General features: G+C 49.3%; 1 protein-coding gene across 1 annotated transcript in view; it reads left to right on the forward strand.

Moving 5' to 3' along the window:
* Positions 1-21960, forward strand: part of ULK1 (unc-51 like autophagy activating kinase 1) — a 52486-nt gene extending 30526 nt beyond the window's left edge. Inside the window, exons 9-23 of the mRNA XM_008949344.1 lie at positions 595-655; positions 917-1006; positions 5012-5137; positions 8765-8916; positions 9738-9821; positions 10515-10777; positions 11030-11214; positions 11696-11811; positions 12371-12514; positions 15045-15232; positions 17820-17998; positions 18115-18233; positions 20425-20582; positions 20747-20882; positions 21905-21960. Coding sequence (XP_008947592.1) covers positions 595-655; positions 917-1006; positions 5012-5137; positions 8765-8916; positions 9738-9821; positions 10515-10777; positions 11030-11214; positions 11696-11811; positions 12371-12514; positions 15045-15232; positions 17820-17998; positions 18115-18233; positions 20425-20582; positions 20747-20882; positions 21905-21960 — 2057 coding nt within the window. The remainder of the gene's footprint in view (positions 1-594; positions 656-916; positions 1007-5011; positions 5138-8764; positions 8917-9737; positions 9822-10514; positions 10778-11029; positions 11215-11695; positions 11812-12370; positions 12515-15044; positions 15233-17819; positions 17999-18114; positions 18234-20424; positions 20583-20746; positions 20883-21904) is intronic.
* The last annotated feature ends 627 nt before the right edge of the window (positions 21961-22587 follow it).

The following is a 22587-nucleotide window of genomic DNA, read 5'->3' on the forward strand; positions in this document are numbered from 1 at the left end:
CTGGGAGGGGTAGAACTGGCACCTCTGAAAGGTCTCTGCTCTGTAATCCTTGTGAGAAGGAAGAGCTCAGCGTTGGTTCTGATTTCCTAGGAGCAGCAACAGGACTAGTACACACTTGTTTAGTGCTAGTCATCCTTCCAGTGCTCAGATGGCTTGGCAAAGGCACAAACTACCCCATGTTGTGTCTTTAGCTGCCAGCTCATTTGGCTGCCCTGGATTTTTACCGCTTGGGACACAGATATTTCAAAGCCCTGTGTGCAAGATATACCACTGTCTTTTTACAGAGCAGCTAATTGCTTGCACCAAGTGGGCATATACCCTTATACCTCTTGCCCCAAATGGTTCTGTCAGCTTTTGACCCCCTTCCAAAAGGACTTCCTCTCGGCCTAAATGTTCCAAAACTTCAGGAGGTTCAGCAGCATCCCCATCAGCTGCAGCCCACATGCATTATGCAAAACACTGACTGCAGAAGCAGCTCAGCAGGTCTTGGAGGAGCAGGAAATTCTGTCCAAAACCTCAGCTGCTCTGAATATATAAAGATTTTAAAGAAAATTATCTTGAGTTAATGTGTTTCTGCATTTCCTTGTTCCTCAGGTGATCTAACTGCTGAGGCTGCAGGAGGGAAACCAATCCAAGACAGCCTGATGTACAGCGGGTAAGACCAGCAAGGCCATGGAAATTGTTCAGCCACTGGAGCATACTTTGCATTTGGATCTTCTGGGTTCTGGTGGATGGGAGGGAAGATGTTGCTGAGTTAACTTGTTTCAGGGATAATTGTCACCTGCTTGGTTCTGAACATTTTCAGTTTGATCATCAGCATGTGGCACCTGAATACCCGAGTTTATGGTATATGTTATGGGGGAGCAGGGTTTGTATCCAGGTTCTTAACAGCTGAGTTCTTTCTGCCGTTCTTCAGGAGTTCTCTGGTGACTTCAGCAGGCTTGGAAAGCCAGGGAAGGACACCATCTCCTTCACCCCCATACAGCAGCTCTCCTAGCCCATCCAGGTAAGAAAGACTGTTCAGTGGCGACTGCAAAACATTGATTAATTGAACACCCCTTGGCTTCCAGGAGGGGATTTCACAGATTCTGATGTGCTGGGCAAGATCCACATCTCTCCTTTAAAGGGTAGCAAGAAACACACAGGAAAACTTCCCAGCCTCAGGCACTGACCAGTCCCAACTACAGAGCCTGTCTCTCCCTCTCCTGGCCCTCGAGAGGGGTCTGGAGAGAATGAACTAGAGCTGCCATTAGCTGTTTCCTGGGGGACCAAGGATTATCCTCAGGCAGAAAGTAAATGTGGCCCACAGATGTGTATGTGCTACTCATCCCCTTTGTGTCCAGCCTGCAGAGGCACTGAGCATTCCAGCTAAAGATTCCTGCTTCTAAATTCCTGCAGTGAGTTACAGTACAGCACTTGAGCCAAGGCTGAAACTATTATGGGCTTGAATTACTGGGCAACAAGGGGTAGGAGGGCAAATGTGAAGGAGTGTTGCTCATCTCTCCTTGCTGTTGAAGGACAGATCTGGGCCTACTTTGTTGTTTGCAGTTTGCCTGAAGCTCCCAACAGTTGGTTGCACTATGTCTGTGTAAAGCATGGGCCTTGTTTGGTAACAAGATGCAGGAGTAGGAGTAACAAGTGCAAACAGGCATGGGCAGAAGTTTAGTCCCAACTAAACCAGTTGCTATAAACTCAGGTTTGGTGTTCAGAAATGTCATGAGGTGGCAGCTGCCCACACACAACAGCACCAACTGCCCAGCACCACCTGTGCCTCCAGACACGTTTATGTTCAGAAGATGTTAATGGTCTGTGAAGGGTGATCCCATTGACTCTGGAGCTTGAAGCTTCAGGGCATGTGCTTAGCTTATAGGGATTCCCATCTCATTCTTGCCTGCTGGGGAAGCAGGACAACTTTCATCTTCTACTCTGTCAGTATGGCATCTGCTGGGGGAGGGCAGTTGGAGGAGATTTCACACTGGGAGACAGATCACCCTAAAACCTTTCTTAGGAATAACATGTACTCTTAGGCTATGTGTTGAACACATTTGTCACATAAACAGAGCCCAGAAAATGACAAAACGTAGCCTCAAAGCATACAAATTCACAGGAGGAGAATATAGCTCAAAGCCTTGCTGACGTGATCAGATTAATTGGCAAGCACATACCACAGTCACTGTGGAGTTTAATTGCATGAGGCTTCTTATGCCATAACCTGCTAAGCTTTTTAACAGCTTATTCCTTAACTGATTCCTGTGCATTCTGGGGATCAGTCTTTATTAAAGGATTTGGCCTTGGTTTTGGACAGCAGTGAGTTGAAATTTGTGGAAGCTGACTACAAACACTGCCTGTTTTCCACCAAACTGTCCTCTGTGTTCTACTGGGTCACAAGGTAGCAAGTCAATGCCAGTGGCTATGATCTAAAGATCTTTCTGCTCTCACTGTCTTTCCTACTCATTCCCAGAAGCTTCTGTGGAGCAGGTGCCAAACCCTTTAGTGCTACTTCCCACTTTCCTATCTGCTTTGCAGAAACACTGAAAAGTTACTTCCCACCCTGTCCAGGATGGGGAATACAACATAAGTCATGAAAGATGGAGCAGTCACTCTGAACCCAGAGTGTAAAGCATGATCTTTGATTGTCCCCTGAACCCTGAACTGGTGCCACCCACGTATGCTCTTGCTATTACCATGGGTTTCAGTGCCCTTCACTGTAGATGTCATGAGGGTTCAACATGTGGCTTCACTGGCACCAGGGACTCCTGATTTTCTCTCTCTGTGTTTGCTCACTTGCAAGCAGCAGTTCTCCCTTTCGTGTGTGGCTCTGGGCTAGCAAGCAATGCTGGGTGCAGTCCAGCTGGGACAGAAAGCAAAGACTGTTCCAGAGTGGCCAGCAGTGGGTTTTCCTCAGGATGTTGTGGTACATTCTAAAGCAGCTGTCCTTGTTCTTGAGAGGGCAAGGACTAGGCAGAATTAAAATATGCTGCTAGTTACCTCTTTATTTTTTTAAACACCTCCTCGTCGTAGATGCTTGGTAAGTCTAACAAAAGGTAATTCCTTGGATGTATCCCACAGCAACGGATTTAATGCCATTTTCAAAGAGCTTTTAATTACTGCCAAGTAACTAAACTCCCTCTCTCAGCTCTATCTCTTGGTCTTTCCAAATTTATGGTCAATTGTAGTCTTTAAGGCTTGAGGCCAGTTTGCAGGTTGAGTATATGTCACCTCATTTGGATGCTTCCTTTTGCAACTTGCAGCTTGTGGAGAAACCTGCTGTCTATATGGACTTGATGTAAGTAGGGGGGAGGGAAGATCCTTTCATCCAAGAACTTCTTTTCTTCCAAAGCATTTTGACCAGATGGAAAAGGCAGCATTTGAAATGTGTGTTGAAGGTCAGGATGTGTACAAAGCTCGACGTGAACCCTCAGGTTTCTTGGTTAAAGCTCCGTTCACTTCGTCTGTCTTGACACCATGTCTTACACTGATGGAAGGCAGAGACACCAAAGCCTCACCTTCTTCTTCTGCAGTCAGAAACCTTGAATGCCCTTGTTTTATTTGATGTCAATCAATAATCAGAGCTTCCCTGCTGCCTTTTAGAGACAAACATCAGATTAAGAGTCCATTCTCTTGGTGAAAGCAATAAGAGCACACAAGGAAGGACATATAGAACTTAAAAAATTAGTAAAGCTGTTGAGAGAGGAACGAAGAAATCATTTCCTTTTAGATCTTTCAGCCTTGATAAAAGATCTCTTCCAGTTATTTGGCTGTCTTGTGATGGAGGAGCATCTTCATGTGCTCAGTGAGAATATCTGCAGACATATTCCTGCAGGTCAGCCTTGTTCATCACTGTCACCATAAACCACAGAGTACTACCGGCCTGCCCCAAAAAAGAAATTCTGGTAATGGGAAGCTTTGAACTGCCAAAAGTGTCACAAACTCTTCTCCCTTCCCTTGTGCACACGTGCATGTTCTTGCTGAATTAAATCCCTCCTTTTATCCTATGTCAAACACTTCCATTCTTGAGTGTTAGACCCAAAGAAGTGATGCTTCCTGCTCCTCAGAGGCAGACCCAGGTTGTGTCCTCAACAGACAGCAAGACAGATTGCAGAAGGGTTCATTACTGATGAGATCTTTCTGTAGTTGTGCAACATCCCTGCAATTGGTGTTGGCAGCTGTCAATAGCATCGCCATGGCAATTAATCCTAGAATTCTGGAGCCTTTGGGAAAAGACTTTAGGTGGCTACTTTGGTTAATATGGTGTTTGTGTGGGTTTTGTGTAGCATGGTTTGTGTATAGTGTAGTGTACAGGCTAAGAGTGACAGGGGAAACTGTCACCTGGGGGAATAGGTATCAGATGTGAGCTGATTAACCTGCTTGGATGGAACTAGAAATAAGTCTGGAGCTTGCAGAATGGGCCTGTCCCATTTCTTGTGTGTGATATTCCAGCTGACCTTGATGGGTATATAGATACCAGCTCCTGTCCCTCATACTCATCCCGAATTGCCTTCTCCAAGTAGTCTGAGAGACACCACAACCTCATATCATTTGTGTGGTGTGCTGAGACTTTGGTGGAGATGCCATTGCTGCAGCAGTGCCTCTGCATGAATCACAAGTAGCTCTTGGCAGCAGAAGCTTTGCTGGTGTCCTTCGTGAGCCGGGGATGTTTCGCCCCTGCTCAGCGATGGGCTCCTTGGCTGGGGATCTGAGCTGCTGGAAAGTAGGCCAGCTGTGGCCTGAAATAGCAGGGCTCCTGTTTTCCTGGAGGGAGTGGTGCGCTTGGGTGGCTGCTGTAGCTGCAGCCTGTGGGTGGGAACGCTGCTGGAGGAAAGGTGCCTGTTTCCAGGAGCCACTTCCCTGTGATAGGAGCCTGAACTGCTCCCAGCCCACACCCGCAGCCCGGGAGCCGCCGAGGGGACGCTCCCTGCCCGTGGCTGATCCGTGGAGATCACACCTCCCCTCACCTGGCCACGGGCCCACCCCTTACCAGAGGCTTTCTTTGTGTGTCTCCTTCCAACAGCCGGCCGGGGCAGCTGTCTGGCAGCAAGTACGGCCACTCGGTGCCCATCCCAGTCCCAACACAAATCCATAACTACCGGCGGATTGAGCAGAACCTGCAGTCTCCCAACCAGTACACCTCTCCCCGGTAAGTGCTGGGGCTGGCAGGAGGGGGCAGCGGCAGTGTGGGGGCTCCTGGGGTACAGCTTGAGGGCTCTGAACCTCTGTCACAGTTTGTTCTCTGTACCTCTGAAACTTCCCTGGCTGATGGGCTCCCCTTGCTGTAGGGAGCTGACGTGCTGTGTGTGGTCTGGTAACGTAGCTTGGGGATGTTTTTGTAGTGATGTTGAGATTTATTTGCTAACAAGTACTGTAAATTTTATCTGTGTGCACGGGTGTGAGACAGCTCCTGGCAAATCTCAGTGCAGGGTGAGCCCCTTTGAGTCTGATAGCTTTTCCCATGCCACCATGGTTTGGGTGTCCAAGCAGAGAACCACGGTGCCTTTATAAAAGGAAAAAGTTGAGATGAACAACTGAAATGGTTGGGGCTGGAAGATTTACCTGCTGGATGTTACCTTAATTAGTTCCTGTAGCTAGTCACACCATAGATGACGTGTCTTGCACAAGTTGCACATTAATGTGCTTATGCAGCCAGGACTGATTAAGTCACGAGCAATGTGTGCCCGTGAGGCAGAGCATGTTTTCTGAAAGCTGTCAGGGAGACCCAGATGCCAGCCTTCAGCTGACCTTCCGAGTTCACTGCTCACACCTTGGACCTTCTGTCTCTTCTCACATACGATTTCTGGTTCCTACAGGTTTGAAATCTGGGTTGATAGCAGCAGCCCAAGTTGTAGACTGGTTGGAAGGAAACTCAAGATCTTAAAGAGTTTATACAGCAGGGGCATTTAAACAGAAGTGTCTGTGAGATGTCCTGTCTTTTTTTGGATGAGTTGCTTTGGTATCTGGATTAGTTTTAAGTTTAGATTTCAGAAGTAGGGTAATACCTGTGTCAGCCTCAGTTTGGGCTTCAGCCAGCCTAATTCTGGATAAGGCTTATTCAAAGGGGACTGAGAAGCAGAGATGTGGTATGTTGATATTAATCAAGGATCAGCAGAGAGATTGTTTTGTGCCAGTATTACTTTAATACTATTTTATCTTCTCTTCTTCAAGCGTGGGGCAGGTTTTGTGGTAAGCTCCTGCCAGCTTCCTACGTGCTGTGTGTTTTTTACAGCAAAATGTGTGGGGCCTGTTAGTGTTGGGACTCAAAAGGCTCCTGGTTATCCGTGTGCTGTATGAAGGGAGGGCTCTGGAGAAGGTGCAGAGGATGAGCCTACCTCCCTGAGCCTGGTGCTGGGCTGCTGAGGGCAGGCTCACAGCCCGCAGCTCCCAGTCAGGGATCAAACTGGCACCAGTCACCACTGTGTAATGGTGAGATCGGGACCGGCCCGCAGAGGAACTCCAGGAACGGGCACAGTCAGGCTGAGTCACACTCTGCCCTTAGCATCGCCTCAGCATCTCCGACGTCATGGTTCTGTCTGCCCCAGGAAGCCATACTTATCTCTTGCCATCACTTCCTCTGATCAGCCAAATCAGGAGACACCCTTCAGGAATGGAGGGAGAAGTTTTCACCAGGCATTTCGTGTGTGATTCCACTTTTCCATCAGGTGTTTGAGACCGGCCGTTCCAGCCAAGTGCCTGGTCATGTTTGCCAAGTCATTTGACTCCAAACCTTGACTTAACCCTCTTGGTTCTGAAAAGCTGACCACAGTCAGCTGAGTGGCTGGAGCATGCCCGTGTGACACAGCTGGGTTGTGGGCAGAGATGCTGCACGTGGAGGTGCTCGTTGTGTGGGGGTACTTCTGGCCACCTCGCCTGTCCTGCTCATCTGCTCACCTGCTCAGCCCGTGTCTCGCAGGCTGGCATTTGACATTCCACATCTTTCAGCAGCAGCAGCCAGCTGGTGGCTTTTTCTGCCAGTTCCTCATAGATAACTTTCAGCCTTCTGGATGGCTCACATTCAGGAGAGTTAAAAACATGAGGGGGCAGTACTTTTTGCCACAGAACATGTAGGTACCTTTTCACCTTGCCAGGTGTCCATTTCCTTGTTGTGTATCCATCCATTTGGGGGTTGGACTAGATGGTCTTTTGAGGTCCCTTCCAACTCTTAACATTCTGTGATTCTGTGATTCATTTGCCTTCAGGGTTAGGCACTTGATGAGCATTAGGCCTCTGAACCTGGAGGAGTGATTTTTAGGTTAAAATCTTAAAGAATTTCCTTTTTCCTAAGCATGTGAATATAGTATGGATTAATTTGACTGAGAAAGCTATTAACACATTGAATAAGGAGGTGAGGGAGTGGGGGATACAAATTCTTATATCTCAGCTACTGAAATACATTTAGTATCATTATTATTATTACTATCATTATCATTCTTTATTTTATTATTATTGTTGTTACTATTTTCTGAAACATGGCATAAAGTAAAACATACACCTAGTGATGTTGTCAGTAGATGTTCTGCCACTTCTTCAGGATGACCTTGCCAGTCCTGGGTGATGTAACTTGCAGTGTTGAAACCCACCTGCCTTTGTTCCTTCTGTTCAGATACGAGTGGACAGCTTAGTGCAGTGGCACTGGGAGAGGAGGCAGGGCACCCTGGTGATAGCATCTTTCAGTGGCTTGAGCACAGAGTGGGTTTTTTTTTTCAGCATATTCATTGATTCCTGTCCAGAAAACCACTTACTGGCTGAGACTAGTGTTTTTCTAACAAGGGAAAAAGATGTTTCCAAATTGAGAGTAGAAAGAAGGATTTGATGCAAAGACTGTTTTCTCATCTAGCAGAGTGTAATGGGGATCTGGGTGAAAGCCTGCAGAGGCAGAATGGCATTTCAGTAGGTCGAGTTTAGGTTGTGTGTGAAAACATGAAAATATTGAGAAGGAATTAAAGAATGTGCCATAGCCCCATCTCTCTCCAGAGTAATGGTGTAGCTGCACTCACTAGTCATGTTCCACTGCAGCAGCTGGGTAATCTTTGAGGTTCCTGCATGTGTGGGCTGTACAAATGAATGTTATCTCCCTAGCATGAGGCTTCACAAGGTGTTAAAGGCATTTGAAGCCCAGATGATTCTGACTATCCAGCCCAAAGAGAAATTCCTCTGGGTACTGGTGAACTGTTTCAGGTCTGACAGCCACACACTGCTCTGTTTTGCTCTGTAGGTTCTGATTTCAGTCAAAGCTCTGTTGCAGAGCAGTGCCTTTGGCACAGCTTTACCTCCACATTGTACAGCCTGTGTTCATGGAGCTTTCTACCTGAACAGCCACTCTGCCAAAAGAACGAGTGGCTCAGCACAGGAGGGACACCTGAGTGAAGTCTCCTCGGGGCATTCTGAAGACTGCCTAAAAAATTAACACCTCGGACATGGCGAGATATGAAACTCTTACCTTTCCCAGGGTTGATGTAGATACCTGAAAGCATCTGAAAGTGATTTGTGAAAAATGCCATGTTTTCCTGCTTACAGCTAAGCTAATCTCATTGCTTCTTTTCATTTGTTTTTCAACATTTTGTTTGGTTTGAAACTCTGGAGAACAAAGGTTAGCATCTTAATCTATGTTGGTGTAGTCCTAGAGTGGTGAGATCTTGATTCAGAATAGACTGCCATGAAGGTCTGCTTCTGCAGAAGTCGTGGGGGGCATGTGTGTGTCTGGTGATAACTGTTCTTCCTCTTCTTCACTGGCACCTGGAGTAACCCATGTGCTGCTGTTGTTTCCCCTAAGGTCTGGTACGGTCCGGAGGTCTAGCAGTACAAGTCCTCTTGGTTTTCCTAAAACTGGTGCTTCCCCTCCTTATCCTGGAGAGCATGGATCTGTGCCCAGCTCTAGAAAGCTCTCCTTCGGTGGTGCCAAGCCGTTTATGCCATCACCACAAGGTAAGGTGTCAACTGGCATATTGCTGCCCTAGTAAAACCACGTGGCTCTTTCCTGCACAGAGGGAGGTTATGGCCAGCCCTAGCTGAGAGTTCCAACTGTTGTTCCAACTGTTGTGGTCTCCCGTGGCTCTTTTCAATAGATTAGTTGACAAGTGTTTTTGCTTCAGTAAACTGGAGAGGAAAATACCTAAGAGCCCTAGGAGAAATGAGATTTGTTTTGGTGTCTCCATCAAACGTTTTTCTGCTCTCTGAACAGGGCTTCTCTAAGTGCAAAGTATCTTTTTACTGGCTCAGGCTGGGATAGGAAAAATGTAAGCCAGTTATCAGAGCAAAATTCTGACCAGCTTTGGAAGGGCTTGAACTTCACTGTTCAAACTAGAAAGTAGCTATCTGAGTATCTGTTAGCATGATCCAGGTGCTAACAAGCAGTTCAAGTGGAAAGGGATAAGAAAACCCCAGTGTGCAACTGATGCGATTGCTGTTTTCTACAAAGAAACAGACTCAGATGTAACTAGCTGTTCTGTATCCCTGGTGTCTGAAATCCTGTATTTATTAGTCTCTGCTGGTGGGGAAATGCAGAATATTAATGTTCTATTCCTATGAATTAGTATCACTCCAAAGTCAGACTAAAACTTGCTAAACCAATACAAGAGAGAGGTTTTTTCCTCCTTTTACAGGAGTTGACCTTTTCGCTACGCAGCTGGGGCTGAGAAGGTGGCAGAGATAACTGGCACCTTTCTGTAAAGCAGGTGCTGCATAGTGCTGTTACTGCCCATGGAAACTTAATACTGAATAAACTTTTTTATTGTGTTGCCTCAAAGTTGGAACAATCCCAGAGCAGCCCAGCCAGACTGTTATCCCCTCTTCTCTTGGAGCAGAAGTGAGAAGCCGGATTCCTGTCGCTGGTGCGTTGGTCCTTACCTTCCTGTGCTATTCCTGTGGATAAGAACCATAGTGCCAGGGCCTGCAAGGTTGGGTGTGTTCCTTCAGCAGCTTCTTTTGATGCTCGGCCAGCCAGGATTTCTGTGTGCTGGTAGGAGCTGGGGTTGATCCATTCACATCCCACCAGCCAATGCCTCGCAGTACTGACAGACCCTGGGTCATAAAAACTCAGATTTGGGACTTTGAAGTCAATGGATTGAATGGTGAAAAAGCATCATGAAACCCCCAACACCACCCCCTCTGCCCAGTGGCCTGCTGGATGTGTGATTTCCTTGCTGCTGGGCTTTGACTGTCAGGGCTGCAGTGTGAAGGAGAGAAGCTACACTTTTATTTCCCCGTTGTTCATCTCTCTTCCTTCTGTAGAGCCAAAACCCAGTCAGGCGTGGCAGTTCTAGTCAGGGTCCCTTTCTCTGTAAGGGCTGCAGTGAAGAAGAGAAGCTACACTTTTATTTCCTCATTGTTCATATCTCTTCCTCCTGTAGACCCAAAACCCAGTCAGGCGTGGCAGTTCTGGGGCACTGCTAGAGTGCCATCCCTAGCCATCCACGGAAGGTTTGGATGTGTAGATGCTTGAGGGGTGGGTGGTGGGGTCAGGCTGGCTTTTTGTGTTAGAACCAGCAGGTGATGTGTCTGGTCGCTGTGTTTGGGCCCTCCAGGTTCCTCGGCACCCGAACACTCTCCTCGAGGGATGGGCTCCCGGCTCCACAGTGCTCCCAACCTGTCGGACCTGCACTCCTGCAGGCAGAAGATAACCAAGCAGCACTCTGACCCTCTCGTGGCCCACGTGGGTCCCAGCCCGGGCAGCCAGCCCCTGCAGATCCACGGCTTGCAGCACTGCCGGCAGCTCCGGTCCTCCCCAAAGCTCTCCGAGTTCATGCAGAGGAGCCCGTTGCCAACTATCGTGGGCTCCCCTACAAAGGTACCTCAGGGAGGCTGCTTTTGGGGTTTCTCAAGGCTCCATCTTTTGGGTTATTTAGGGGATTTTCAGCACAGTTTGTTGTCCTTTCATTGTAGTCTTTCTGGGATTGGGGACAAGTAACTGCCTGGGGTGGCACTTCCTACCTCTTTATCTCAGGCATGTTGTTAAGTGTACAATTTAATTTTGATAAATGAGGGGGTGAGGGGAGCCTTCCTCCTTCGGTTTAAAGATACATCTTTGTTCCATTCTTAGGCCGTGTCTCCATTTGAGTTTCCCAAAACCCCAAGTTCCCAGAATCTCCTCACCCTCTTGGCCCATCAGGGGGTCATGATGACTCCGACACGGAACAGGACCTTGCCAGATCTGAAGGAGATGGGTCATTTCCACTGCCAGCAAACTGGCTTGGGATTGAGGCCTGTGGAAGAGATCAAGGGCAGGTGAGCTTTGATCACCTTTATACAGTGGTGCTTCCTTCCCTCATACAGGACAGATGGGGCAAATTTCAAACCCCAGATAACACTGCAGTTGTAGTGTAGTATCTCTAAACATCCTGTAGTTACCTGCGAGCACGGTTGGATTGCAAGCAGCTATAATGCAGATTTTTGAGGTCTTCCTCCACAGGGACAGACCATGGCCTCCAATATAAATTTATCTTCCATCAAAGAAAAATTGTGTTGTGATAATGCTGTAGCCAATACCTGCATTACTTCAGGTAGTCACAGTAGCTGTGGGTTTTCTACAAGTAGCAGGAGGATCTTCAGATGCTCCATTGAAGAAAGAGTGATTATTTCAGCTGCAGACAGTTTGCTGTGTGGTATTAAGTGATTGTGGAGCAGGATTGACCCAAACTGGAGTGGAAGTTAGCTGAAACCTTGCACCTGATGCCCTTCTGCATGGTGTTGTGTGTCCCCTTTTTAGGTCTCTGAGCACAGGCAGGCTCACTGACCTGCTTCTGAAGGCAGCCTTTGGGGCACAGATCTCGGAAGCTGGCAGCAACGACAGCCTGAACAACGAGAAGCCGATGGAGATCGCAGGTAGGTGCCTCTGGCAGGAGGTCCTGGGCTGGGGAGAGCAGTCTGCCTACATGCCTCCTGCAAACAGGAGGGTGCTTTTCTCATGGCTTTTGGCAGAGGAGGTGCCTGACGTGTGAGGAGTGTTTGCTTTCTTTTGTGGAGTGCTCGGAGGTCTGGGCTACGCGTGCTGTGTAACTGCTGGCTAGCAGTGTGATTTCTGTAGGCAGGGCTTCCTCTTTTGGTCCCTTCTGAATGTGATAACAATGTGGAAGTGGGGACTTTGTGCCAGGCATCTCAGATATGAATGGCTCCGCAAGGGTGGGTCTTCCTGGGCTTGCAGGTTGGGTAGTGAGGAGGGGAGGACAGCTGCAGCAAAGCTGCCCAGGCTCATGTCCTGTAGGCTGTGCCAGCCTGGCCCACTTGTGTTCTCGGAGGGTGCCTCCAAAGGAGCACTGGCCTGTGCTGGTAACCACTGTCTCCCAGGAGAGTCTGCAGGAACCTAAAACCGCTGGGTGAGGCACACCATGCTCTGAGTAACTTTCCTGTAATGCCAGTCTGCACCTTTCAACTGTCTCCCCAGCTCCCTCAGGTGCTTACGGAGGGACCCTGCACTCTGGTGCCCGGGCTGGGGGCTCTGCCAGCCCAACCCCAGTGATTTTTACTGTCGGATCCCCTCCCAGTGGAACAACCCCCCCACAGACCACGAGGACCAGGATGTTTTCAGGTAAAGGGCTGATACCTACCTGCCTGTTCCACTGGGAATGCCTCGGGGCAGAGCGATGTGTTGGATTCCTTGCTGCTGAGCACCGGTGGTGGCACAGGGCTGCCCTGAGCACAGTCTGTAGAGCTCAGCTCCTCTAAATGCATTTGAGGTTCTCCTGCTGGCTCCTGCCAATCCCAGTTATTGCCAATAGCTGTTTGCACTGGCACAAGTGCAGTGCAAATCCAGGCAGTGGTTTTCAGCACTGGAAGAGACAGGCAAACTCTTCTTTTACTTCACTGCCCTTTGCTTCAAGAGGAACGCTGCAGCTGTTTGTAGACCCACTGTTGCTGATAGGTCCACAGGTGTAAAGATTGTGGTGGTCTGCCTGTTTTCCCTGTGGGTTTTGGGTGAGCTGTAAAAGATGACTGTGCCCATCCGAGCCCAACAACGTCAGTGCACGAGTACTGTTAGGAAAGGGCTGGGATGGCTCTGTGTGCAAAATGACTGGTGGTGTTACTTCTGCTCTGAGCTGCTGAAGTAGGAAATGAGGCAATGCACTCCTGCTTCACAGATACTTCTTTTAAGATGCCAGTGCTCTGGCCTTGTCAGCCAGCCGTTGAGGCTGTGGTAACTGGCCCTTTTGGGGTAGTGTGGCTGGGAGCTGGAGTCTGTGTTCCACTTAAGAAAATATTTGGACACTTTTATTGGCATTTTTGGCTTGTTTGGGTTCTCGTCTTGGCTCTTCCTCCTCTGAGTGTAGTCAACTCTGTTGTTCTTAATTACCATGGGGAAGGTTTGGATGTAACTGCGAGTAAGCTGCTTGACTTGGACGGAGGGACACGTGGGCTCAGTTCCTGGGTATAGCTTGCATTTCCTTCATGACTAAAACCACTCACATCCTTATTGTATGGAAAGTTGGGACCAGAATCCTTTGTCTTGTCTGTTTAGAGGGTAAGCTCTGTAGGGCAGAGACTTACAAAGTGTCTGACAGGTCTGTAGCACAACAGGGTTACTCTCCTGGCTACAGCCTCTACTGACTGCTGAAATGTTATGGATAGAGAGTTCAGACTTTCTGTGTGGTTTTTGCAAGGATAATAGAAATTTGGAAGCAGATCCAAGCACCAGTTTTTAGTGAGTTGATATTTGGATGCTTTAGGGTCTGCTGGACAGCCAGGATCTAGGATGGGATGCCTGGAAGAGAGGGCTGTTGAAAGTGAACCTGCAGCACATACCCAGCGTAAGGTCAAGGCGGCCACAGCAGTAGTGCTTGACAAGCCCTGTGTGGTAGGTCTGTGCAGTAACTCCTTCTGCTATAGTGGATACTCAAAGTTAATGGTGAAAAGGGTGCTTTGCAATTTGAGACCCTGCACCCCAAGTGCTTGGACAAGCCATGAGTAAGATCATTTGGCAGATATAAAGGCCTATTCATGAGTCATCATAACAATTTCTGCAAACAGCCTGTACAGAGTATCCAGCTTGTGATTATTGTTGGTCCTTTCCTCTCTCTGAAAGATCTGGTAATACTCTACCAGCCTTTGATGATCTGCTTCGAAGCGTAGCTGCCAACAGGGAGAGAACGTTGGCAGGAGAGGAGACTGTGCCTCTGCAGATCAGTGGTGCATTATTATATTGCTGAGCCTTTTGAAAGCAGGGTAGGGTAGCAAATTAAATTTGTGAGTGGAAGAGAAACATCTCCCTCCAAAGGATCTCTGTGGAGAGTATCACCTTGGTAGAATGAGCAGAGTATTGTAGCTTGTATTGCCATCCCCCCCATCAGACAGAACCTAACCCTCTGTAGCAGTGTGTCAGGGGATAGGAAGCTCTCTGGAAGTGGTGAATGTATTAAGAATATCCTGAGACAGAAACTCCTTTTTGAAGTGTCCATCTTTCATATGTAATGTGCTCTTAGAGTGGATCCAGGGTCAAGAAGGGGGAAAAAATGATGGTGAGGGAGTTGTCTGGTGGACACCATACCTACAGGCTCTCCTGAGTCCTGAGGTTAGGGTCGTGGCTCAGCTGAAGTCACTCTGTGCCCAGCTTCCTCTTTGTCAGGGGGGGAAGCTGAAGTGCAGGACATGTAATGGAAAGCTCTCCTGGCCTGCATGCAAGTAGCTGATGTTTTCAAACCATGATAAAACCCTCACTTACCAGAGGTGCCCATTCAGTGGTAGTGTAAAAGCTGAGGAACCAGGCTTCCAACCATGCTGGTCCATGGATGGGGAAGTTGTGTGGTAAAAATCAGCCCAAGATACTGTGGCAGGATTCAGAAAGGGTGTGGACAAAAAGAGGAGTTCTGAATTGTCTCCATAAACGACAGACATTCTGGAAGGTGCATTAAAGCTGCTTGAACTTGTAAGCTGGTCTACCTGAGTTGTTAAGGAGCTTATGTTGGGGCAGTGGTTATTCTGCATCAAGTCCTTTCATCTTCCTCCAAAATACCTGTTTCTGGCTCCTATCAGACTCAGGATCCTGGATCCTACAGGGTCGTCCCCTCTGCCGGGTGAGGAATTGCTGAAGATACTAATTCCTTTGCCTGTTGTTTTTTTCTCAGTGGGGTCTTCCAGCTCCCTCAGTTCTGGAGGCTCATTCACGGGCAGGCACTTGGCCATGGGAGCTGGTGGGGAGGCTGCGGAAGGGCCCCCGAGTCTCCGCTACGCTTTCGCTGACCCCATCACCGCCAACCTGGAGGGTGCTGTGACCTTTGAGGCACCAGAGCTGCCCGAAGAGACACTCATGGAGGTGGGTATATCTCTGGGTATATCCCAGGGACCTGTTAGAGGCAAAGGACAGGGGAATAAAAGTGAAGCAAAGCCAGAGGTCAGGTGACTCCACGTTTGCAGCCAAGGGAGCTGCTTCCAAAGATGGGGCAAAGTGGTTTCAAGAGATCCAGGCCAATGCAGTGCTCAGAAAGCCCAGGGCATATTGGTCACAGTGACTTTTGAGCCTGCTACCAAGCTGTAATTGCAGGTTGGAAACATCAATTACCTGATGCATTCTATATTAAGAGTTTCTGAAGAAAACCTGGGTACTTTGGGCCTTTTCCCTCTCAAAAGGCTCAGCCTTAGCAATAGCTGCCTTGAGAGCATTAGTCACTTAGTGGTCGTCGGGCAGTGACACAGCTCTGCTGGAAGGAGCTGCAGGAAAATAAACCTGGCACTTGTGCTGCTGATGGAGGCGAGGGGACACTATGTCCTGCACCAGAAGGGCTGAACCAGGTTGTTGAGCTGAAAGGCTGCCAGGCTTCCCTTCTCTGCAGGGGCTGAAGGCAGGTGGAGCAGAGCAAATGCTTCTGGAGCTGAACTATATTTGCAGTGTAGGTCAGGCTGCCTGTTTGCAGTAGAGGTGGGAGGCAGGTTCAGTCGTGGTTTCAGCTCTGTCTGTGATGCCTCTGAGGGCTGTTGGGGACAGAGGAAGGCTCTTTGTCTCTCAGTTTTGCTGGTGTTGCTAAAACCACCTAGGTACCTACAGAGATCTGCATATGTTGTTTTAAGGATGTGGGTTTGCTCTTCTACTTCAGAATTTATCTCCATTTTTGGGTCAGTTTTGCACTGAATTGCATTTGGTTGCTTAACTACCTGTAGAGCTACAGGGCAAGGACTTTGAGCATTGATGTGATTGAAATAGTAGAGAGTTGGACTGAGCATCCTACCTGTGTGAGATCTCAGAAGTATGGGGTCCTGCCAGCTGTCACCACAGGGTGAGCAGGGGTCTGAAGAGAAGTCTCCTGAGGGTGTATCTTAATAGCACTCAGCTCAGCTTCTGTGTCTGTAATGAGTCATTTGGGTTTGGTTGTCATTTCTGCTGAGCACAGTAATCCATTTGCAGGTCACAGAACCTTTACAGCACATTTTGAGACCTCTTTGTGCTCCGTGGAGTTGGCCAGAATGCAAACCTGGCAGATTGTTTGATTTCTGTTGGTACTTTCAGGTGCTTACTCTTTAATCACCTTTGTTTGTCTTGAGCAAACCTGTTGCCTTGAGATGGGTGGTTCTTCCATCTTTTGTAAGAGTGTTTTTTTTAGATGCAGACAAGGCAAATTGAAGGCTAGGTTTTAATTTCTTTTGCAGTGCTTTAAAAGCACAATACAGAGATAGCTGCAGAAAGGGAGACTCTTGTGAGGCCAGCATAATGAATAGAAGCTGAGTGTATAAGCAGAGGAAGAACTCTGCAGTGGTTAGAGATACCAGGCTGAGACTTGCAAGATGTCAACAATTTCCTGCTCTGCCACAAACTTCATGTATGACTTGGCAGTTACTCAGTCTCTGAGTTCCTCCTCTGCTTTTAAATAAAATAGAGGAAGATGGAGATAACACTTCCTTACCTTACTGGACTGTCCAGGTAGCAAGACAGTGGGAGGAGAGATTCCTATTTCAGATAGCCAGAGCTGCCTTAGCAGCCACGTGCCTGAGCCAATGAAAAACAAAAGCTTGCAGGGCTTGAGTGTGGGATTTTGGGATAAATTAATGTAGGAAACATCCTTACCAGCCCCCCTGGAGAGAAATGAGCCACTGAATATTTGAAGAATAAGCAGGTTGGCTGCTTCTCTGCAGAGTACAAATGATGGATCTGCATCTGATCCAGGCAGCCATTCATTTTCAAGGGCCCACAAGCATTCAGTTTTGCCACAGATGCTAACTTCCCAAAAATGTTTTCAGTGACTTAAGCAATGCAGCTTCCCAGAAATGGGATAATGCCCTTTGATCTGTAATAGCAGAGGAAAAATTGCTTTGAAATCAGCGTAGTGCTTAGAGTGTGTGCCACTCACTAAGCAGCAGAGTTGCAGATAAAAGGTGGTCCTTGCTGTCCCTTCAGAGGACCTCACTTGGGGCTCACTGCACTGAACTGAGAAGACACAAAGACCAAGGGCTAAGTGAGGGCTGGGCTGTAGGGTGGGACACACTGTGTTTGCAGTTTTCTGTGGTGTAGTAGGTTGCCACTCTGAAGTCCACATAAGCTTTCAGTTTTGTCTCAGCATTGCTGTGGTGGGGACCAGAGCAGGGCCCACGCTGCAGATGGTCCCTCCCCCTTCCTGGCTGACTTCTGAAGGAGTCTCACAGAGCTGGGAACCCTCCTTGGGAAGGGGGCTTGTAATTTTGGAGCAAGTCTCACCAGCTTCTCCAAGGTGCTACCATGGAGGAGGAACTGGTGCGGCGTGGGCTCCAGGCTGAGTTTGGCTGCCCCTGCCCAAAGCAGACGTGTTGGGGGTGTTGGGGCCCTGCTGTTAGCTCTGGAAGCTGGGCTGGGTCTCTGGCACAGCTCCAGGGGAGCAGCCCTCCGTGGCCTGGCAGCTTTCCCCCCGTAACCCCCCCCGGCCTCCCTCCCACAGCAGGAGCACACGGACATCCTGCGCAGCCTGCGCTTCACGCTGGCCTTCGTGCACTACGTGCTGGAGATCGCCGCCCTGAAGGGCAGCTCCAGCGAGATGGGCACCTCGGGGGCAGCCGAGTACCAGCTCCAGGAGAGCGTGGTGGCCGACCAGATCAGCCTCCTCAGCAGGGAGTGGAGGTAAGGGCCCAGCAGGGAGCTGCCCAGCTGCCCCGTCACCCCCTCTCCACGCGGGTCCCTCGGGACGCGGGTGCTGCCCGTCCGTGGAGTCCCACAGCCCTGTGCTCTCTTTGCAGCTACGCAGAGCAGCTGGTGCTGTACCTGAAGGTAGCAGAGCTGCTGTCCTCGGGGCTGCAGATGGCCATAGAGCAGATCAAAGCTGGCAAGCTGTGCCTCTCCTCCACTGTCAAGCAAGGTAAGGAGCTGCTGGGCACCTGGTGCAAAGGGCTCCTTCAGAATGGAAGCATTAAAAGTGTTGCAGGGGGGATGGAGGGGGCTGAGTGAGTGTGATCTCCCCCACTGGGTACACCCAGGGGCTTATTTCTTACTGTCCCCTTGCACGGCCAGGTCTTTTGAATGCACTCTGAGGGGAGTGTTTTCTCTTCACATTGACTTTGTCTCAAAGCTCCTGCCATACCCCTGTGAGAATCTTCAGCACTGATTAGTGAGAGGGGAACGTCTCTTATCTGATCCCTTGTGCATCTCTATCTTAGGTGCTTATTTGTACTTGACATAAGTCCCAACTTAATTACACAGTGCATGTCCTAGGAAGTGCTGGCCTGGCAGATGAAGACGTGACTTGGCAGGATGATTTTTCAAGTGAAACAAAAACACAGGAAGTAAAATACTGGTAATGCCAGAGTCACTTCTTTGCTAGTGTTACTGGCTGGCTTGTGATGGAAGCTGGCTGTGATTCAGTGATTAGAAAAAATATCATCTTAAAATCTACCATTGTAATAGTACTGAGAGAGTTTTCTAAAGGACTTGAAGTACTTGAGCCACCAGCTGCCATCCCCAAGAGCTTAGTCTTTGAAAGTACTTGTGCTGCCTTGGGATGGGATGTAAACAGGAGACAGAAGTTAGAGTGAGTGCACATATGTTGTAGCAAGCACTATGGAGCAAGATCCTCAGGTTTAACTACACATTTTCCACAAGGTCAGGCTAACAGGAAAGTTGCCATAACCCAAATAAAGGCATCTCTTTGTAGGGCAGATTGCAACTTCTGGATTCATAATGTCACTCATCCTTCAGTGTGTGGGAACTGGGCAAAGCTATCTTGTCTTGTTTCTCTCCCCACAAAATGCTGCTCCCTTGAGCTTTGTCAGAGCACAGTGAGGACAAGAGGGTTTCCAAGGTACTTGTGTCCCATGTATCTGGAAAAAGCAGGGAAACGTGACAGCACACTGCCCTGGAGTGTCCTTGGGCAGTGTGTGCCAGGCAGGGTCCTAACCCACAGCCGTCCTCTTTTTTCTGGATAATTTGGGCACAGCTCAAATGATACTTTGAGGATATTGCTGTGTTTGTGTGGGGTTTTTTTTTTGTTTGTTTTTAAGTAGTCTCCCTTGACTCTTTTCTCATGGAGTTTTTCCATTTCACCCTCCTGCTGTGACCCATGAGTTTCAGGGTTCCCACTCCCTCAAATTCCTTCTGCAGAAGGGTGATCTGAGAGTCGGACCCTGATAGGGTTGTGGGTTTGTGCCTCAGTCCTTTCTCTAGTGAAGAGTTACCCCAGCCTGTCTTCCATGGGGCTGTGTCTTCTTGGGCTCTCTGCTCTTGTACCTCTGCCTGGGAGGGCTGGATTTACTCACAGTGCCTGGCTGTCCTGTGAGGTTGCCCCTCTGCATCATAGCTGAGAGAGGCTGCTTCATGCTATGGATTAATTTGCCTCCCCCAGGAGCACATCATGCAGCGTGGGGACTTCCAAATGTGTGGCAGCAGTTAACACACACCAGATGTGGGTGGGAGTTTGTACTCAGTACTTTGTGCAGACCCTGCCACGCAGCCAGGCAGGCTCAAGCCCGTGGTGCCACTCACTGGTTTGGATTGTTATTTAATCCCTGAGAATCATATTTGACTCCTGATTCTGTGTCCCATAACCTCCCGGCGGGTGCTGTGGTTCAGGAAGGAAGGTGGCTTTTCTTTCTGGGACAGCACTGTCCCAAGAGAGGTTCCCTTGCTTAGTCAGTGCTGCTCACCCACACCCAGCTCCAGCAGGTACCACAAGCGTGTCACGTCCTTCTTCACGGCACGTCAGCACCCAGCAAGTGGCAGAAGCTTTGTACCTGGCACGTCTGCTGGTGTGTGAGACTTCTGGCGTGGCCCAGGCTGCTCTGTGCCTTGTGGCAGCTGAAGGGAACAAAAATAGAGCTGGCCTCAGGTGAACCAGGCACATGTGTAGGCTTCGCCACGTGCTTACGGCAGCCGGTGAAGGTGACAGAGGAAAGGACAAAGAACCTGGTGGTGCAACAAGCACTTTCCTGCCAGTCTTTTGGCTTTAACATAGCCCTATTTCTTGGAGTTGCTCATTTGGGGTCCTGTGCGTAGAGATGGGGAGGCACAGGGAGAACTGAAAGTAGTGCCTAAAGCATTTCTGTCATCTTCTGCAGTGGTGAAGAAGCTGAACGAGCTTTACAAATCCAGTGTATCATCCTGCCACTGCCTCAACATGAGGCTCCAGAGGTTCTTTCTGGACAAACAGAAACTCATGGATCGGATCAACAGCATCACTGCAGAGAAGCTCATCTTCAGCTACGCCGTGCAAATGGTAATAACCAGGGAGCACCTGGGAGGGGGGTTGGCACGGAGGCTCAGACGCTGTGTGCAGCCTCTGGAGGCTGGGTGAGGGAGGTGTTCACACAGCTGGGACCATGCTGGGAAAGCTGGGTCTGGGCTGGGAGTAACCTCCTGGCACCGGCTGGTTGCCTGCAGGTGCAGTCTGCAGCCCTGGATGAGATGTTCCACCACAGAGAGGACTGTGCACAGAGGTACCACAAGGCTCTGCTGCTGATGGAGGGGCTCCTGAACATCATCACTGAACAGGGGGACATAGAAAACATCAATAAATGTGAGTGTTGGGTGACTTTTATTTTTTCCCCCAGTGTACAGTATGTGTTTTCTTAGCTGCATGGATCAGAAATGTCAGCACCCAGCAGCCTCTATTCCTTTGGCTCTATCTTGGGGAACATAGCAGAGATCTCTTACCTTGTAACAGCTCCTCATAGCCTGCCCTCCTTTCCCAGTGGGAAAACTGTTAGGAGTGCAGGTCCTTGTTCTGAGTCATATTTTGAGAGCTTCCCATGCAGAGCGATTGCCAGGCCTTTGTTGGAGCTTTTGATGTGTGAAAGAACTTGAAGGAAGTGGCTTGGCAGCAGCAGGGGCCTGGGTTTGGTTTCCAGCAGGAACCATCCCTCTGATGGCCCAGGGAACGTGGAACTGCAGTGGCTGCTGGGCAGAGGTTGCCAAGAGGCTGAAGGAGAGTGGGTTTAGACTGGAAGGCAGGCTGTAGTGGGTATCCATTTTGGTTTGGATCTCATGTATGTGATCACTTATTTCTGAAAAGTAAAACAACAAACACAGAAATACAAAAGTCTTCCTGTGAGAAGAATGAAATTCCACTATGCATTTAACTTTTGAGAGAGTTTTAGGCTCAGACAATGGGAATCTGGCACTGACCATGCTGGGCTGGGCTGAGTCTCTCAGTTGTAAGCCCTGACAAGTGGCACTGGAGACCCTGAGCCATCTTGCCTGCTGGCAAAAGCCACGCCAGTAACTAAAAGTGAATAAATTGTTCCCAGTGGATGGTGGTTCTTTGTAACATCTTGATACCTCTGTCAGGGCTGCTGCCTCCAGGCTTTTGTTGTTGGGTCTCCAATTACTCAACCCTTCAACCTGTCCCTTCCCAGCAGGGTGTTTGCAGCCAGGTCCTTATCTAGTCTAAATCAGTGCCCGGTAATGACTCTCAAAGGGCTGCTTAGATTTGCTGAAGTTCTGCCTTTGTTCTTTCCAGTCTCCAGCATGCTTCAATACTCTTTTGTATTGCCAGGTAGATGAGAAATTGATTTCTTTTGGTTTTTTTTTGTCTCCCAGGTAAGCTGTGCATCGAGCGCAGGCTGTCAGCTCTGCTGTCGGGGTTCTGTGCCTGACTTTGCTGTCCTTCCTCCTCACACCCCTCGCCCCAGCTGGTCACTTTGTTTCCAACGGCCTGCTGCTGTGGTGGAAGCGATGCTGGCAGCAGGACACCCCGAGGACAGACTGCTCCCTGGTTTGTACTTGGACGTTTTGGGAAGTTGTCTCACAGGCTGGGATTCCTCTGCGGGGATGTGTGACTGCAGCAAGCACAAACCCTGCCCGAAGGCCTGGGCGAAGAGGTGGCCCGTGGGGAAGGGTGTCCCTCGTGGGCAGAGGGGACGAAGGACAGAAGTCTGCTGCTTCGTCCCAGCACTTTGAAGGATGAGACCTCTGCCTGGCCCTCGTGCTTAAGAACAGGGTATTCCAGTGCTGTGTCCATTGCAGGCAATGGATGTGCCGAAACTGCTGGCTTCAGTTAAAGCTGGAGGGTGTCGTTCAGAAACCAAGGCCAGTTCCTGTACTTTCCCCTGCCCCAGCTGAGAGCCTGGCACCCCGAGGCTCCCCTCCTTTGCTCCCTTGTCCCATCTCGGGCAGTTTCATGCCTTGGAGTGCTTCCCAGGTGGCAGAGAGGAGGGGCCCTGCTGCCTCTGGCCCGGGCCTCGCCGCTGTGGCTCCCCGCTCCCCCCGAGCAGCCCGGCGGG

Source organism: Merops nubicus, unplaced genomic scaffold, assembly GCF_000691845.1.
Source record: "Merops nubicus isolate BGI_N331 unplaced genomic scaffold, ASM69184v1 scaffold25560, whole genome shotgun sequence".
Taxonomy (NCBI): Eukaryota; Metazoa; Chordata; class Aves; order Coraciiformes; family Meropidae; genus Merops; species Merops nubicus.